At 67.8% G+C, this 18073-nt stretch overlaps 1 protein-coding gene across 9 annotated transcripts in view; it reads right to left on the bottom strand.

The window, feature by feature from the left end:
* Positions 1-4700: 4700 nt before the first annotated feature.
* ATP9B (ATPase phospholipid transporting 9B (putative)) overlaps positions 4701-18073 on the bottom strand; it is a 139272-nt gene continuing 125899 nt past the window's right edge. For 6 of the 9 annotated variants that reach the window (XM_036230173.1, XM_016126516.2, XM_036230174.1 and 3 more), the window contains 4 exons: positions 14957-15065; positions 10387-10444; positions 9473-9676; positions 4937-5073 (listed from right to left, as the gene is read on the bottom strand). In XM_036230173.1, the coding sequence (XP_036086066.1) occupies positions 4937-5073; positions 9473-9676; positions 10387-10444; positions 14957-15065 (508 nt within the window). Of the gene's footprint in view, positions 5074-9472; positions 9677-10386; positions 10445-14956; positions 15066-18073 lie in introns of all 9 variants that reach the window. The other 3 variants (XM_036230169.1, XM_036230171.1, XM_036230170.1) reach the window with 1 other exon arrangement.

Here is an 18073-nt window from a genome sequence, read left to right as displayed (position 1 = left end):
TCTGCCTTGGGGAACCTCACACTGCGGGAATCGTGTGTCCTTCTGTGCCTGGTCTATTCCCGGCACCTGCAGGTCCAGCCATGTGGCACGGGCCAGGACCCCTCCCTTTTTAAGACGGGGCAGCACACCTCGGCCGACGCGCACCCATGTGCCCATCCGCCGCGGACGGGGTGCTTCGGCCGCGGCGGGAGGCGGGGCGCGGGCGTCTTCTGAGACTTTCAGAGCCCGTGGGACACAGATGCAGGCGGGGTCGCTGGGCCAGGTGGCGGCGCCGTGTGTAGCGCCTGGAGCACCACCCGGGTCCTCCTGGCGCCCCTGGCCACTCTGCGCGGAACCCTGGATGCCGGGGGCGGGGGCGGGGGCGGGGGTTGGAGGTGCCAGGCTGCCGGGCTGCGTGCAGCGGGCCTTTCCCAGATGAGTAGCTGAGTCCATGTCCTGAGCCTGTCACCTTGATCAGGGGACGCTCGGAAGGTCACCCCAGAGGAGCAGGTCTGATGGCGAGCTACCTCTCGGTTCTGGTTTGAGGGGACAGTGAGAACCCCAGCCGTTCCCCAACCTGGTCGGGGCCGCACAGCTGTGGGCATCAGGACAGGAACCAGCAGACCCGGGTCAGGTGCTCAGGCGCCCAGGGTCACCCACCGCCAGCGGCCTGAGCACAGCGCCGAGACCCACGGCTCCACTCCCTTGTTCAGCTGACCCTCCTCGAGAGCCTGTCCTGGCGCTCGGCCAGTGGAAGGTCTGAGCCCTTGGGGAGGGAGCGGAGACCCTGAACTGAACTGACATCCACTAAGCAACGCTGGGGCGCCCGGCGGTCACCCCACTGTGCCGGGCTGAGTGGTGTCCCCAGAACCTCGGGACAGGGTGGTATTGGGAGACGGTCTTTGCAGATGCGATGAGTTATGATGGGGCCGACCTGACCCAGTGACCGGTGTCCTCAGGGGGACTGGGACCCAGACACATAGGGGGCATGGCACGTGGGGATGAAGCCGAGATGGGAGCCGTGTGCTCACGAGCCCTCAGACACGGGAGGCGGCAGCCAGGGGCCTCCCCGGAGCTGCGGGACACCTGCCCCCGGCTGTTAGCCTTCAGGACCGAGAGGACGGACGTCAGTCGGTCGTGTGGCGTGGCCGGCCTGCAGTCTGGCCTTGCTCCTTGGGGCCTTGCTAGCACGCAGACCCAGGCCTGCAGGCCGGACGTCCCCTCGGTGGCCCTGCAGGAGCCGCCTGAGTGTGTGGGGCGGGCAGTCGGCCACCTGAAACCAGCCTCCTGGGCTCAGAACCCCCGCTGGGCCCCAGGCACCCCTGGCAGAGGGGCCCCAGGGTCTGCGCCTTCCCATGTTATGAAAACAAGGACAGGTCCCACTGAGTGGCCCCAGGGCTCCTGGGCCAGCTGACCAGGGTCCCCGCTTGTCAGAGGGAGCGAAGCAGACAGCTTCTGCCATGGGCTGTGGGCACGTGTCTCCAGAGCGGGGTCTGAGGCTGAGGACGGGCTGCCCACTGTGGGTCTGGCCTTGTCTCTGCCCAGGGCGCTGGGCAGGGGCACCCAGTTCTCTGGACCAGAGTTGGCAATATAGGCGGTTCTCCATTTTCTCTGGTTCTAAAGTCACATGGCTATGAGATGTGAAAACTTCTGGAATTAGTAGTCAGTGTTTTTAGGGCTCAGGAACATGGATATGAGACTTCAGTTCTCTGGGGTCCCCCTGGCCCCCTCAGTGTCGTCTCCATTGGGCCCCCATAACTTCCCAGGCCGCCAGGAGTTGTGCCCATGAGGAGGGGGCTGCAGGCGGGAGATGGGGCGGCGGGGGGGCCTCTCCCTGAAGGACCAGGAGGTCTGACTCTTGTGTGGTCTGTCATGAACGGGAAGAATGCCACGGATGGCGGGTGCACGTGTGCCTGCGGGAAGGTGGGGTGCCTCGCGACAGCGCTGTCCAGCGGGGTCACGGGTTCTGGTGGCCCGTGGCTCCAGTTCAGGGGGGACCACGGGCTCTGAACACCTCGAGGTTGGCAGGAACCAGCCTGTGCGGCATTTCTTAGCTTCGGGCGCCACCTGCTGGCGCTTTGTGGGATTACACAGGCCCGAGCAGAGTGGGGCTGAGCCGGGGGCTCAGTCCTACCGCGCCTGTGCAGCTCAGGAGCAGGTGCAGACCGCGTCCTCAGGACACAGCGTAGGTGACACGAGTGGCCGTTCCCAGCATCACCCACATGCTCCCTGTGTGACACGGCAGGACATAAGGAGACACCCCGCGACCTGAAGGCCGGGGGCCTGGGATCCCGGTGCAGAAAAGGCTCCGCGTGAATCACCAGAGTCTGTGTGGGCCACCGCTCTGTCCTCCCAGGGCCGCACGACTAGGACCTGGATCCCTGGGGGCCAGTGGGGCTCCGTGCTGCTCGTGCGGCTTCTCCCGACGTCTGGTCGTTCCGGGCAGAATGCCCTCGGGGAAGGGGAGACCTGCGGCCCTCCCCAGGTGAGCATGGGCGTGCGCCCTGGCACCCCCAGGTCCAGGCTGTGAGGCACAGGGGACGCCCAGTCTGGCGGGGAATCGAGGCGTCTCTGCTGGCTCTCCGACCCCAGTGACCTTAACTGCAGGGAACGGCCACGGGACCAGCTGGAGTCAGTGAAGGACCCTTCTTACTTGAAACCGGGGTCCAGGGACCGAGGACACGCCCTGTCCCATCCCCCATTCCACCCCCCACCCCCCGTCTGCCTGTTCCACGCCCCCTGTCCCCACATTCCCATGTCCCCCACCCCATTCCCCGCCCCACCCGTTAGCTGCCAGCACAGTCTGGGGACGCAGCTGTGGCCTGGCTCTGTGCACCTGGCGTCCGGGTGAAGCGCCCAGAAGGACCCGAGGCTGCAGGCCACGCTCTCGGGGCCCTGGGGACCCGCCCACGGTCCCTGCGCCCGCATCCCACTCTCCCTCGCCGTGTCGAGCAATTTCTGACGCGTCCGCCCAGTGACCAGTCATCCCAGGAGGGGACACGGTCAGCCCACCCCCCTCGCCCCCCGTCCGCGGGTTCAGCCGTCGCCTGGCTGCCCGGTCTACTTCCTGACTCCTGAAAGCCACCGGTGCCAGGGGCTCGGGCCACAGTGCAGGAGGAGGACCTTCCTCACTCCCGTCGGTCCCCTTTAAACTAGTCTCGGTTCCCCTAGCTCACGCCATTGTCCCACGTCCCCTGTCCCGCCTGCTTCCCGACCCGCAACCGTGGTCAGACCCAACGATCTGGGAATGCTGGGGAACGCCGCCGGCTTCACTGTGAATCCACAACGGAGCCTTCGGGGGGCACGCCGCCCCGCCCTGCGCGCCGCCGGCCCTTGGCGCTGCCCTGTCTGCCCCCGGCTCCCAGGAGCCACCACGGCCTGGGGGCGTCTCGGCTTCAGTCTCGCCTGCTCAGAGGCCCCCCGCCCAGCCCCCCTCATCTCGTGGGGCTCCCTCCCTAGGACAGCGCCAGGTCGGCGCCGTCGCCTCGGCCCTGCAAGCTGGGCGCCCGCACAAGGCCTACGGGACACTGACGAGCTGTGCCGAGGGGAAGGACGTCCCTTCTCTCCTGCTGCTTGCAGCAGTGAAAATGCCCAGGAAACAATCCCGGGCCCTGCGGCCGGGACCCCCGACTCGTCGCAGTGTCTGGGGCTGAAGAGGAGTCCAGAACCTAGTCTGAGCACAGGGAGGCGACCTGGCCCTCCTGCAGGTGGTGACCGCTTCACGCTGGGACTGGCGCAGCCCCTCCCCCGACCGCGGCACGCCCCAGCCCCCGACGCCCCAGCGGCTCCCACGCTGCTGCCCCCACGCAGACACCCCCTTCTCCCGAGCTGCCGGCGGCCTGTGTGCCCCGGCCTCCGGCTAAGAACCCGCTCGCGGGCGCTTTTCTGGAGCTTCGTGTCCTGAGGGGGGCCAGTGTGTCACAGTCGAGTTAGCGGCGGCCGCCGGGCGGTTCCCTCAAACCCCGGCTGGGCGCAGGTGGCCGCACGCAGACGCCAAGGTCCCGCGGTGCGGCCCAGGAGGGGCCTCTAGTGACCACGTTGGGGACCAGCGCGACCGTGTGGCCGAAAGGGAGCGGAGCAAGCGGCGCCACCTGGTGCGCGGCCGGGAAACGGCGCCCGTGGGCGGCGAGGCAGGACGCCCGGCCTGGCGCTCCCGCTGTGGCCGTTTGCGGGAGCCGAGGGCGCCCCCCGGGGACCGGGACGGGACCCTGGGTGGGAACCAAGCTGCGGACGGCGCGCGGACGGAGGTCGCGGTGCGCGAGGGCGGCGGGAGCACGTGCGTGACGCCCCCACCTGGCTCGGACCCGCGTCACGCAAGCGCAGACCCGGGAGCCGCCGCCTCGCCCACCCGCACGCGCTTTAACTGGGGCGCCGGCCGGCTCGCCACGTCCTGACGGCGGGGCCCGAGGGTCACGCCCCCCCCCCCCCCCCCCCCGGGGAGCCGGGCCAGCGCGGGACGCGGCAGCGCCGTGGGGGCCGGAGCTCCCCGGACGCGCGATCCGCGCGCTCTGCGCGTCGGGCCCTGGTCGCGCCGTCACAAAGCGAGGCCGGAGCCCGAGTCGCCGGAGGCGGCGGCACGTGGACGCGCTGCCCGCGACCCGCCTTGGGCCCGCGGGAGCCTCGGCGCGCGCGCACCGCGTCCGCAGCGGCTGGATTTTATTCCAGTCCAGCAGCACTGGCTGCTGTAACACCAAAAAAAGCGTCTGGATGTTAGGAAGTCGCAGAGTATTAGATCGGCTTTCATTGCAGTTCTCAGAAACCAGAGCAGGATGGGTGTGCAACAGCGAGGCAATTTGGGCTCATTTTCAATAAAAACGGGCTGGTGGGGTACAAAGCCACAGGAGAGAAGAGGCCGCCTGCGGGGGGCGCTGGGCGCTCTGGGCTCCGGCCCTCCCCCCCTCCTGCGGCCATCACACCCCGCGCCACCGGGGACGCCCCGGAGCGGGAGACTGGGCGCTTAGGACATCAGCTTGGAGTAGCTGGGCGGGGACAGCTTGCGCTTCAGGTACTTGACCACGTAGAGCGGGAGGCAGCTGAGCAGGGTGACGGCGGACACCTTCCACGCGAAGGCCGCGCTTGTGATGAAGGCGACGTCTGTGGGGGGGAAACAGGGCCAGACGTCAGGGCGGCCGGGCGGCCGCAGGTCCTTGGGGGGACGTGCTGTCTTACCTGTGCGCCAGGTGTACCGAGTTCCTAGTGGAAACACGGCACCCGAGGGATCAGACCGTGTGTGACGGACGCCGCCCGGCACCGCAGGGGCCCCGCGTGGCGCCCCCGCTCCGTCTGCAACGTGCCCAGACCGGCCGGGTCCACCGACGGGGTGGCGGGCGTGGGCACCTGCCCTCGCCGTCCCTCGGCCTGACACCCGAGCCCTCCTGGACGCCCTGCGGGCTCACGCGACAGCTGCGGTCTGCCGCCTGTGCAGCTGGAACCTCCTGCGTCCAGCGGCATGTGGACCAGCCGTTCACAGCGTTCGAATAGAGAGTGGCGGCGACGCCTCGGCCGGCCTGCCGAGGTGGGGTGAAGGGACCGGGCGGGCGACTCTGAGGCACCGGCGCAGGGCGCGGCGTCTGTGCAGCGGAGCCCGCGGGTCACCGGCCTGCGCCTAACCTCGGCCTGAAACCCTGAACGTGGTCTCCAGGGTCCACGGCAAGAGCTGCTGGGCGGGACACGCTGTCCCCTCACGGACCCCAGCTGTGAGCAGACTTGGCGTGTGGACACCACCCCCAGGAGCTGCGGAACCCCGGCGGGGGGCCTCGTCCCTGTGGGAAAGCCGCAGCAAACGCTCCGTGGGCCACACGCTTAGCGGAAACGGGGCGGGGGGGGCAGGGGGGCTGCTGTCACCGGTCGGGCCTTGACAACGCCGTTCTCAGTCTCTATGGCTTCAGCCCCCTGAGAAGCCGCCCTTGACACCCCGCCCACGCGTCTGCGAGGACACAGGAGCCGCCAGGGGACGGGGCCGAGGGAGACACAGGCCCCGGCGCCTGGCGAACCAACAGACGTTGAGGAGCTCCGCGAGTGACGGCGGGGCACGCGCCCGTGACTGGCTCATCGCGCATCTCCGCACACCTGCTCGGGGCTGACGCCAACGCTGCGTGGACCCCACGCTCCCTCGGACGCGGGTCCGAAGGGTTCCGGAGGGATCCGGCCTCCGAGGCACACCGGTCGCGTCTGCCGCGCCTCGCAGGCCGCGAGCAGCTGTCCACACGCTCACGCACGGCCACTCCACGTACAGGCAGGCTCCTGCTGACCTTCACGCCGGCCCTCTGACCACAGCGACGTGCTGTCCCGTGTGCAGGTGAGGAGCCGGATCAGGGGCCCACATGGCCTGGGCTCATCTCGCCCCGTCCCAGCCGGGTCATCGGCCTCCCGTGTGCCCAGGTCGGCGACGGGCCAGACGCGCCGCCCGCACGTTGGGCCCGTGTCGGTTTCGCTTCGTGTTCAGCACGTGCGGCTCCAGGGAGCAGGCGGGACTCAGGCGGTGACCCGCGTGCCCCACGCCGAGCGCCTTGTGCTCACGCAGGCGCACACTCCGTTCACGCTCAAAGCGAAGTAACAAAGTGACAGGTGTTGTAACCAGAAAACGGCTCTTCTGTGGGTGCTACAGCTGTCGTTTGTGGTGAATGTTTAACACAGAAACGTTAACTTTTACTATTTTCCCACCCACGTTGTCACCGTCGAGGAAACACTTGGATCTGAGTTCGCCTGCTTCCTTTTCTTCCTCTGCCGTTTGTCAGTTACGAAAAAGGGGACCAGCTTCGCAGGCTCCCACGTCCGTTTTCTAATTCACAGCTCTGCGGTGGCGGACGGAGCCGCTGTTGCAGCAGACTGGCTGCGTGTGACTGTCAGCTGCCCCGGAGACAGCTCCGTGGCACGTGGCTCCACTCCGCTCGGCGGAAACGGAGAGGCGCCTTGCCCCCGGGCCCTGGTCGCACCGCGGCCGCCCTACCGAGCTGCTCAGTCGCGGGACAGACGCAGACCGCTTGAGGGGGCAGCGCTCTTGGCCTCGCCAGACTTCCTGACCCTGCCGCGTGGCCCCGAGACAGCGCGCTGAGGTCGCCTGGGTCTCCCACGTGGTTCCTCCTCGCTGAGGACCAAGGGCCTGACCCGCCTCGCCCTCGCCACGGAAGGGCCTCCTGCGGCGGCACCTGCTTCCTAGAGGCCGCGTCCGGGCGTCTCCCTGACGCCCCTGAGACGAGAGCTCCCGCGTCCAGCGTGTGGCACGAACCCGCCCCGTCGCCGGGCCTGCCGGCTCCTCGGCAGAGCTTCCCGGCCCCGGCACCCGCGGGCGCACCGCCGCCTTGGTGCGCACACTGGACGTCCGGGAGCTGTCCCGCCAGAGAGCACGGCCAGCGCGTGCGCACGGCCAGCGTGTGCCGCTGTCCCGCGGGCGCCAGCAGGCCCACGCGGGGCTCCAGGCGTGATGCAGCTGAGGCGCCGCCTCTGCCACCTTGCGCCTGGGCGGAGCCCAGGCCCCCCGACTGTCCCCACACCTCGCCCGGGGCGGGGCAGGATGGGGTGGGGGGGGGACGGCCCAGCCAGAAGCCCGTTCTCTGCCACTCCCTGCCCTGCCGCCCCGGCCCAGCCCGAGCCTTCTCGGGCTCACCAGTGACGTCGCCTGCCATGTCACTTGTGCCCATCTGCAGGCGGGACACCCATCCTCTGGGACGGGGCACCGTCTGTGGCCTCCTGGAGTCTTCGAGCATCTCGGGGCCATTGTCGCCCACCCCCCCCGGAAGCTCTTGGGTCTTCTCTTTATTCCCAAGACACCTGGACACTTCGGGAACGCCGATCCCGGGGCAGATCCTCACGCACGCGCCGCCGGCCGTGTGGCGGGGCCTCCCCCGTGCCGGCCCCGCGATGCCCGCCCCACACTCACTCTCCAGTTCCCACTGGTCGCAGGGCGGGTGCCCGGAGAGCCTGCTGCTGCCGCCGCGGGGCCCCGGTCCGCCCCCCACACGGTCGTCAGGCTGTCAGCCCCTGCCGAGGGGCTGGGCGCGCCCCCTCTGGCCCCCACAGCGCTCTCTTCTGGGTCGTCGCGTCTGCTCGCAGGTGCTTCTCCTCAGTGCCCGCGGACCCTGGGAGCTGCTCGCCGAGGGCTGGCCCTGGGCATTCTGGACTGCGGGGTGCAGGCCGCCCTTCACTTGGGATGCGCGCACCCTGCTCTGGCCGGCGTGGGGACGGGGCCCTCTGAAGCGGACCGTGACTCACTGATGGAGGCGGGCGGCAGGTTGACGTCGCGGGCACTTGGTGTGGGCGCCGGCTCAGTCTGGCTCTGCGGCCATGGTGGGCACAGGACCATCAGCAGATCGGTCACCGGGAAATCGCTGTCTCCACACAGAACCACTGGCCTCACGTGGTGGCCCCGACGTGGTCACGGCCATCGTGGCTGCTGATGGTCTGCCGCGGACATGAGGCAGTCCTTCCTTTTCTGAAAACCTTCTGGAAAATTCCGTCTCAGACCAGGAGAGGCATGGCCCCGCCATCCTCAGGCAGCCACTGTGCCACGTCCTACGTGTCCACGTCTCGGGACGCTGAGGACAGACGGTCCCTCCGTCTCCTCTGACCTCGCAGCCCTCTCGGCCACGGCCACCTGCTCAGGGCGACAGGGAGTGACTGGGACGGCCCCCCGAGCTCTGGCGGACAGGCCTGGGCTCGTGGCACAGTGACCCCGGGCTCCGTGGGGCAGGGTGGATCTGGGCTGCGGCTGCTGTCGGGGAGGCGGGGGCCTGGGCGGGGGACGTGCCCGCAGCCCCCCGGCTTCCTGCTGCTGCTCGTGCCTGTGACACGGGTCCTTCCGGGGCGTCTGGCGTGTGGGGAAGAAGCGTGAGCAGGTCGCGGGGGAGCACAGAAGTGAAGGCGACCCTGATTTGCTGTCCCCTCAGTCAGCCGAGCGCGGTGACCAGAGTTGTCCGAGGATAGCCGCTGCCCTCACTGAGGGTCACGGCCACCGTCAGCTACCCTCCAGCACCACGGGCAGGAAGCCACTCCTCCCAGGGGCGCCCGGCTGGTGGCGGGGCCAGGAGGGGTGCAGCGGGGCGGGCTGCGTGTGGCCAGGGCACAGCACTGGTGACCCCAGGCCACGAGCCCACGCGTCTGAGCCACATCGGGTGCTGGCAGCTGGAGGGGCTGAGGCCATCGGCGCGGGCGCAGGTGGCCTCCCACGAGGGGACGGGCGGGGCGGGCCACCCCAGGACGTGCTCCTCAGGGTTTCAGCCATCACGGAGGACGAACCTCACGCCCCGGGGGGCGGGGTCCCCACTTCAGCACAGAGTGGGTATCTTTCGAAAAGCCAAGAGAATGAGAATATAAATTTTATAAATTATTACAAGGAGTTTAACCTTTCCCCTCAAATCGGCTCGTGTCTGAAGCTTTCTGATATGGGTTTTGCTGTGATCTGCAATTTAACACAACGTAGAAAGAAGTAATAACAAAAAAAGAAGTTTAAAAATCAATAAAAGACGATTATCCAAAGAATTCCAAGGCCACTTACCAAAATATTCATTGAGAAAAGCAAGCGAGGCCACGTAGCAGCCCAGGCTGAGGAACTCGGCCACGACCATGAGCCAGTGCCACGTCCTGATGGTCAGAGCCACCATCAGCAGCTCGGTGAGGATGAGGGCCGTGAACGAGATGGCTACCACGTGCACGAATTCCGACTCGAAAAGCACCAGGGCCCCGTACATGAGGACGCCGCCTGCAAAACAGCGAGGGCGGGGGCGGCGTGGCGTTTCACGGGACGCCTCCTGCTCGGGCTCGAAACGCGACGCCGCGGAAGCCAGCTGCGGGGAACGGGCCAGGAAACAGCTGGCGGGGGCCGGTGCCGTCGCCGACGGGGTCGCGCACACACCCACGCCGAGGTTAACGACGCGAGCGCTGGACTAGGAACGAAATCAGACGCGGTGCTCGCGAGGTCGGGCGGAACACCGCGCGGAGGCTCGCGCACTGGGGACCGCCGGGAGGGGCGGCCGGGCCTCCGCGTCCATCGGCGCCGACGGCTATGCACGTCAGCGCCATGTCCCTGGCCACCTGTCACCTACGCTTTGACAATCGCTCGTTTGTCTGCAACACCAAAAGGTGGCCGATGACCTCTGACCACATAGCTCAGCTCCTCAGAGCCCTGTCATCGCGTGGGCGCGTGACGTGGTACGCGCTTGGTAGTTTTTCTGGATTAACATTTAATTTAAAATGGGTCGGTTTTTAGGAGACATTCATCGGTTAAAAAACATACCAACCCACCTTGCTTGCGAAGAGGTCTGGAGACCCGCTGCCGGGACACCCGTTTACGAGACCAGCGGGAGCGGCCGCTCACCGCCGACGCGACCGCGCGCTTTCGGGAGCGAGCGGGAGGCGAAAGCAGCGGACTGAAGGCAGAGAGGCCCCGCGCGGGAGCGGCAGGCGGCTTACCTTGGTAAATGCTGATCAAGACCCAGACGAGGAAGGTCTTGAAGGACAAGGATCTGCCCTGGGGACAGTGGAGAGCTTCGTTAGCAACCGCGTTCAAGCACCTCACCAGCGGCTCCCACAGACCCAGGTCCTCAAGCCCGGCCACCGCCGCGGCCACCTGTCCTGCCTGTGTGTCCCGGGGGCACCCGTGCAGAGAACAGGTGTGCAGTTCTCTGCTGGTTTGACCTTTGCTGACCTCATGCCACAATATGTCCCTTGGCTTCCTAGGGACCCCAGAGTCCGTAAACAAACACTTGATTGGTGGTAAAAATAACTTCCCTTTACTTTGTTTCTGGGGAAAAAATATTCCTGTGTTTACTCTCTAGTTTCTTCAGATGAAAAAGGACAGTCTACTGCGGTGAGGCCGGAGTTCACTGCCCCTCGGACCTCTCCCGAGGACGCCATGTGAACGAGTTCGACACGCGATGACCTTCACTCTTCACCTAGGCAGGTTATCAGGACTGCGTCCGAGACAGGCGCCGGCCTGGAGCCGGGGCTGACCACGCTGCCGGGACATCCACGCCGAGGAGGACTGGTCCTCAGGCGGCCACGCCGACCGCCAGTGGCAAGGGGCGGGTACAGGCGACGTGCGTCAGAGGGGGCCGAGCGAACGCAGGGTGTTGGGGCCGAGCCCCGTGAGGCCAGCCGAGCGCCTCGTCGCGCAGAACGTCTGCTCTCCCCCGCGCTGGCATCCGATTCTCACGGTGGCGCCTCGGTGACCAAGAGCGGACGTACCTCCGCTTGCGGACGAAGCGGCACGGGACGTCTGGCGCCCTCCTCAAGGCTGCCCGCCGGCTGCGGCTGCTGGCGGCCAGAGTCGGAAGCCGTGCCCGGGGCACGGTGCCCGCGGGGCCCCTCACAGCGACGACAGACGGGGGGCTTGGAGTGCACGCCATGGGGGACACGCGGGACGCGTCACACGTGACACCCCGGGAGGAGTCTCGGCCTGGGTCCCGCCGGCCTGGAGCCCACGGACACCTGTCCAGGACAAGCGCGGCCCCTCGGCGCCCCGACCGCTGGTGTCCGTCTGCGGAGACACTGCCTGAGCCGGAGCCTCGCTGCGCTGAGTGTGACCGTGAGCGCCACACGCATCACAACGTCACGGTCAGCTAAAGGCAATGCTGACTTCCAAGCAGCGGAGAACGTACACGTTTCTGTATCTCGCACGGGTCCGCGTAGCGCCCGGGCCCCATGTGCGCGTCTCGCCGGCACGCGAGTGGGTGCTGCCTGGGCCTTGGGTCATGAAACCCGTCTGCAGGGAGTGCTCCCGCGGGCGCGCCCCGCCGCGTGGCTGCGCGGCCACCGGTCGGTCCCGGTTTGGGGAGCCGTGACCATGGCCCCACAGACCTGTGTGCTGACTGTGTGCACACGGGTCTCCTCGCGGGCAGACGCCTGGGGCTGCGCCGGCCGAGTCGGGAGCGAAGGGCAGGTCTGACTCCGTGAAACCCCCAAAGTGCCCCCGAGGGCCGTGGCACTGGCCGGGGCCCCTGCGGACGTTTGCCGTGCCGTGCGTGGCCGCCCTCTCCGGCTCCCCGACGACGGGGCCGCGAGCACCCCACGCGCTTGCTGGGCAGCCGTCGTCATCCGTGTGGCACCTCCCGGGTCTTCCGCCCACGTAGAAAACGGGGATGTCCTCGAGTTTTGGGGTCCTCTGTATTTTCTGGGTACAAGTCCCTCGTCAGAAATGCGATTCCCACATGTTTTCTACCAGCCTGGTTTGCCTTCACGCCGCCTCGACGGTGCCGGTCACAGGACGTGAGTTGCTAAGTGTGACCAAGTCCTGTTTATCATTTTTTCCCTCTACGAGTCATGCTTCTGACCCAGGGCCTAAAACCCCCGTGTAGCCCAGGGCCGTGCGCGCTTCCTTCCGGACGGTCTGTGGCCGTGCAGGTCACACTGAGGCCGCGACCCCCCGCGGGGCTTTCTGTGGCAGGCGTGCGGTGGCTGGGTGTCCGCCACTGCCTGTGCGTGACGTGCTGAGGGGGCGCCGTCTGCCGACCCTCCCTGCACCGGCCGGCGTGCCCGCCACGTGCCCGGCCGTCGAGCGCCGCCGCGGGCCTCTGTGCCGCCCCCGCCGGCCCTCGCGCTGCCCCGCACACCGCGTCACGGGAAGCCTGCCGCCCCCTGCTCCTTCCTCGGAGCGGGCCTGGGTTCCGCCCGCGTGACGGCCCCTCTGGGCTCTGGGGTCGGCGGATCGGGGCCACCGCTACTGAGCCTTCCAGCCGCGTTCCTTACCGGCACGTACATCCCACACACGTTTGTTAGGGCAACACCAAAGAGTTTGACTTTTCAACGATATTGTAAAGTTTTCAAACCTTTTTCCAGACCTCGACTGTTCACTGCGCAGACTGGAGATTACAGACGCTTCCCCTGGGTCCTGCACCCTCACTACACCTGGGGACTTTCTACACGGAAACCCTGGCATCGGCAGAGACGTCTTCTTCCTCGCTTCCTCGTTTCTGCATCTTTTATTCCCTTTTCTTGCCTTATTAATGTTATATAAGGACACAAATACACATTTTAAACGCCAAGATCACTCGCTTTGAGAACGTTCACCAGGGAATGAGACACAGCAAAGCCCTAACCGCGCGCTGGGAGTGTGTGACGCTCGACACCCAGACCGCGGGCACGGCGCCGACCCGCACCGTGTGGCCGGCCGTCACCGCGGTGTGGGACTGCGGACCGGACGCCCTGCTCCCGGCTCCCAGCCAGCTGACTCTGCGGGGTCTCACTCGGCCTGGGCCTGGGCCGAGGCTCGGGCGGCTTTTCATGGGAGGCCACGTGTTTCCCGTCTCACTGGCGGCACCCGGAAAATCAGGGACTGCGCACAAGGGAAGCTGAACAATTCAGAGCAGAGCGTGACCTTTGAACGAGGAATACCGAAGCGTTGTTATCACAGACACACCGCTTCCTGAGAGGGGCGAGGGCTGCAGCTCCGGAGAGGAAGGGGACAGACACCCCCTCGGCATCGCGGGCGCATCACGCGCCAAGGGCCGGCCGCCCCGTGGGACGGTCAGGCGGATGTGACGCCTGGGCCGGCCCGATGCAGGGAGACCCTGCTTGCAGAGAGGCACAGCCGCGGGGCTCGCCCGAAGCACAGGACCTTCCTGTTTGCCGGGGATGTGTGCCCTGCGCCCCCGGTGACCTCTGGAGGGACTGCACGCCTGCACTGCGACCCTTGGCCCCTGCGCAGGGCGCGCGGGCAGCTCGGTCGTGGGAAGCGCGCGCGGTCCCACCCGCCCGTCTCACGCTGCTGTCCACCGCCCTTGACGCACTAAGCGCGCCCCCTCTCCTGACTCCGCGCGGCGCTGAGGCCGGGACGAGGGCTCCCGCGTCGCCCCAGCCCTGCCGTCGTGGCGGGGCGCAGCCGCGTGGCCGTCCGTCCCCGGGAGTGGTGCCGAGCGCTGCGTGCGTTCGGGCCGACTCGGCCACGTGTCTGGGAGCCACACGGAGCGGCGACACGTCTCAGGCGCCGAGGGGAAAAGCAGTCCCACTGCTGCGGAGCGAAGCGGCCGAGCACTCGGTGCCGCTTGGTTTCCGCAGGGTTCGAAGTGTGTCCGCTTCTGAAAGAAACGTGCACCGGAAAGACAACGGCGCAGACCTGGGCCCTGAAGGCGCGGCCGGGGAAGGCGAGCGAGCGAGCGAGGAGCGTGGGGCGGGAAGGCGGAGCGTCCTGCCCGCAGGCCGGCCCCACGGACGGGCCCCACGGACGGACGGAGCCGAGCGCGGCTGCCGGCACAGCGTCCGCCCGGGGGTGCGACAGCTGGTCGCTCGCCGTGGGCGTTGGCGACCCCGAATCTCCTCGCTACCGGTGGCTCTGGCGCCCGGCGAGAGGCTGGTGGGCAGCCCAGAGCCCCGGACAGCGAGTGTGTCCGCTGCCCCGCGTCCGGTCACCGGCGGACGGTCTGGCTGGGCTCCCCGCCGCGGCCCCCTGCCAGCGCCGCCTGGGGACCGGCGGCGACCTCGCCCCGGCGCACGCACGCCTGCCTAGGTTTTCAGCTTGGCTGGCTTGGAAGTCGCACGTGAGGGCTCACGTCTCCGCTCAGTCTGTGAGGCGACATGTGCGTAGGCTTTCCTGGAGCCTTGGAAGTAGGAAACCACGATCTGCTGCAGTCGCAGTTACTCGCAGTGTCTTCCCGTAGTGCTAGGACCTTTGGCTCTGCCCGCCTCACTGACTGATGACGACTTCCCCGTTTCAGGGTGTTGGCCAGAAAGGCTCCTCCGCTCGGCGTGGTCACGGTGGTCTCTTCGTGAGGACGGCGTGCGTGGTCCCCGTTTTCGCCTTCTGCTACGTTAAACTAGCTTCGGTTTTGCCCTGACTATAATGGTAATGTGGGCATTTTATATTTTTTTCCAAGGAACTTTAAAGCCTTAATTTCACTCAAGGAAAGTATCAAAAAAAACCCCAGGAGGATAAAAACGCCTGCGAGGGCAGAGCAGAGTTTAAACCTGCTCAGGGCCACCGCCCCCCCCCCCCCCCGTGCCCCCCGCACGCCCAGGGTGGGTTTGCCGGACGCAGCCGGCGCCGCACCTTGGTGAGGTCCTTGTACAGCTCCGGGTACAGCATGGCCACCTCAGGCTTCACGTCCTGGTCCAGCACCAGCGAGAACACAGGGAACATGGTGTAGACCGTCGCGTACCTGCCGGTAAGGGGGAGACGGCCAGGTCAGGCCGTGGGGGGGCTCGGGACTGCACCGCGCATGCCCAGCACGACAGACGCGGGCGGCCGCCGAGCACGGTCCTCCCGGCAGGCGACGCGGCCCAGGCGTGCGCACAGGCGGGGGTGCCAGCTGGTCACGCCAGGGACCGCCACAGACCCGGCGAAGCAGGGGGAACCTGCCCCTCGCCCGGCGCCCCCCCCGCCCCTCCTGCCCCCACTCCCCTCCCCGCCCCCACTCCTGTCCTCCACGGCATGCGCGCTGGCACCTCCCGGGCACCTCCCTGGGTCACACAGTGGGCAGCTGTGGGGCGGTGCTTTTGCCGGGCCTGTACCACCCCCTGCCCCCCGCTGCGTGACAGGCCCGCTTCTCCGAGTCTCGCCGCGACCTGCCCCGCCGCTGCCCCTTCGGCTGTCCCCTTACCCCGCGTGCGGCCGCGTGGGCCCCGGCCTCTGGGGGCTTGGCGGGCTCTGCGTGGTCCTGGGCGTGTGGCCGGCCCGCGTTCCTTCCCTCCCGGGGGGTCCCCACCGGCAGCCGGGCGTGCCGGTCCCTCCGGCCTGTTTTGTGAGGACACTCGGGCTGTCGCCGTCCTTCCCCGGGAGCAAGCGGTCTCCTCTGTCGCTGCTCGCGAGGGGGACGCCCTTCGTGCGCCCAAGTCTGGCTGCGATGGGCCCTGGTGCTGCTTGGCGCGCCTTTGACTTCGTCCTGGTTGGGGTTTGCGCGCGATCTTGAACCTGCAGGGTTACGTCTTTCGCGACGGTGCTCGGCCCTTACTTCCCCAAGTCCGTCTCCAGCCCTGCGTCTCCGCTCCCGCCGGGACTCCGAGGACAAGGGCGCGAGCCCCGCGTCCCGCCGGGCAGGGCCCCGAGGCGCTGCCTGTCCTTCGCCCTCCGCCCACGCGGGCGTTTGCGGGGCGTTTCCCGGGCCTGTCTTCCGGTCCGGCAGCCCCCTCGCCCGCGGCCTGCATGTTCGATCGTCGCGCTTTTCGCTGGTGAACCTTCCACCTGGCTCTGCTTCCTGCTTCCCAGTTCTTGGCGCAGACGTTTCATGTCCGCCCGTCCGAGCGCTCGCACCTGCTCGCACCTGCTCGCACCTGCTCACGTCTGCCCGCCGGAGCGTTTCCCGGGGCCGCTCTGCGGCTTCGCAGACGACTCGACGCCCCTGGCATCTCGGGGTGGGCGTGTCTCTTCCTGACGCGCGCTGAGGTCTCCCTGGTCCGTGGTGTGGCAGGGGGTCTTCCACCGACACCGGACACCTGGGTGCCACACGGGACCCTGGATCCGACCTGCTCTGGCGGGGAGGTGGGCGCGGCCCCTCGCTGGGGGGTGTGGTGCTGGCCCACACGCAGCCTCGCGGATGCCACGGGGCCTCGTCAGGGGACCGTCAGCGCCCCCTTCCCAGGGAGGTGGGCGGCGCGCCTGGGCGTTTGGCTGGGGCGCGGCACTGTCTGGAGTCCCTGTCCTGCCGGGTGGCCCGCCTCTGTGCCGGCGTCATCTCCGGCTGCGACCGCGTCAGCCCTCAGCTGTGCACCATGCCGGGGGCCCCGGGATCCCGCCTGGACTTTTAGACAATGACCCCGGGAGAGGACTTCCAGGCTGGGGACCTCGTCCAGCGGCAGAGAAGCAGTGGGGAGCCTAACGACACGACTCTCCCCGACAGGTGCGGCGGGAACACCACGGGCGGAACCCGGCCCTCACGCGGGGTCCCTGGCTGCGGGTGCGGGCGGCCCTGGGGGTGGCAGTGGCCGTGCCCTGCTGGAGGAGGGGCTGGTCTGTCCCGTGGGGCTGGCCTCCATGAGCTCGCTCCTCCACGAGGCTGGGCACGCGCGGCTTTGCGACCCTCCACACCCTCGGCTGGAACGCCGCCGCCCCGGGGAGGCCAGGGGCCGAGAGGGCCGAGCGCCCACGCGGGACAGCAGCTCGTCCCTGGGCTCTGCCGGGGCCCGGGAGCACCGGCCACCACGCAGCGCATGGCTCGCTAGGTCACGGGAACGCTGACCCCGAGTCTCTGCTGCTGAAGCGCGTCCGTGAGAATACCCGTTCTTCCTCTGCCGGGAACGCCTGGCTGCCCGGCCTTTTCTGAGAAACCATCGTGCATGGCGGGCTGGGGGTCACAGGACGGTCGGGCCCTCTGCGGCGGGGTCGCCGACGCCCGGCACGGCCCACCTTTCCGACCCGGTCCCCGCGGGGCCGCGTTGCTGTGGGTGACGCCTGCGCACCCTTCTTTCACATGTGTTTGCTTCTTGACCATTTTAAAAATAACTGAGTTGTTCGGAAGCCGTTAAACATCCCTGGTCAAACCTTCTGTCCCACGTGTATACAGAATACAGCTCCTCCTAGTCTGCCTTTTAACTTGATTTCTCTCGTCTTCGGAGAAGCGAAGAGTTTTAATTTTGATGGAGTCCGCTTTTTCTTTATCGGCGCAGGCGTTTTGTGCTGGGGAAATCTTTGCCTCCCCGCGGTTTGAGGGTTTTCAGCCAGTAATTCTAGGAGTTTGGGGGCTGCTTCCCCTTGGGCACTGGCCACTACTGCCTGCTGTCTGGTCAGAGAACAGCTCTCACCCGCCTCGGACCTGCTTCCCGGCTGACCGAGCTGGGCCATGACCTGGCTGCTCCCTCCTGGGTCCTCGACTCGGGTGGCCCACCGGTTCCAGCCCTTGCGTTCGTGTCCGGCTCTGCGAGGCCTCCCTGCACCGGCCCCTGGGGCAGGGACTTCTGGGGAGGACACGGGCCGCCACAGCCACACCCTGGCCAGGACGCTGCAGGGGGCCCGAGGGCTGAAGTGGGCCAGCTCAGCCATGGTGACGCAAAGGTCCTTCGACTCGCAGATAGTGCCGTGAGAGTACGCAGTGCTGGGCCAGCGTCTCCCGGGGGCTTCGCCACGGACACCTTCTGGGCGGAGGGCGCGGCACCCGCCGCTGGCTCAGGTGTTACTGGATGGAGACAGCATGTTGCCTCCTGCCCAAGACTTTGCACGTGTTGCTGGGGGAGG

Source organism: Rousettus aegyptiacus, unplaced genomic scaffold, assembly GCF_014176215.1.
Source record: "Rousettus aegyptiacus isolate mRouAeg1 unplaced genomic scaffold, mRouAeg1.p scaffold_m13_p_12, whole genome shotgun sequence".
Taxonomy (NCBI): domain Eukaryota; kingdom Metazoa; phylum Chordata; class Mammalia; order Chiroptera; family Pteropodidae; genus Rousettus; species Rousettus aegyptiacus.
The sequence above is the reverse complement of the archived record's forward strand: the minus strand, read 5'-3'. Positions and strand labels throughout refer to the sequence as shown.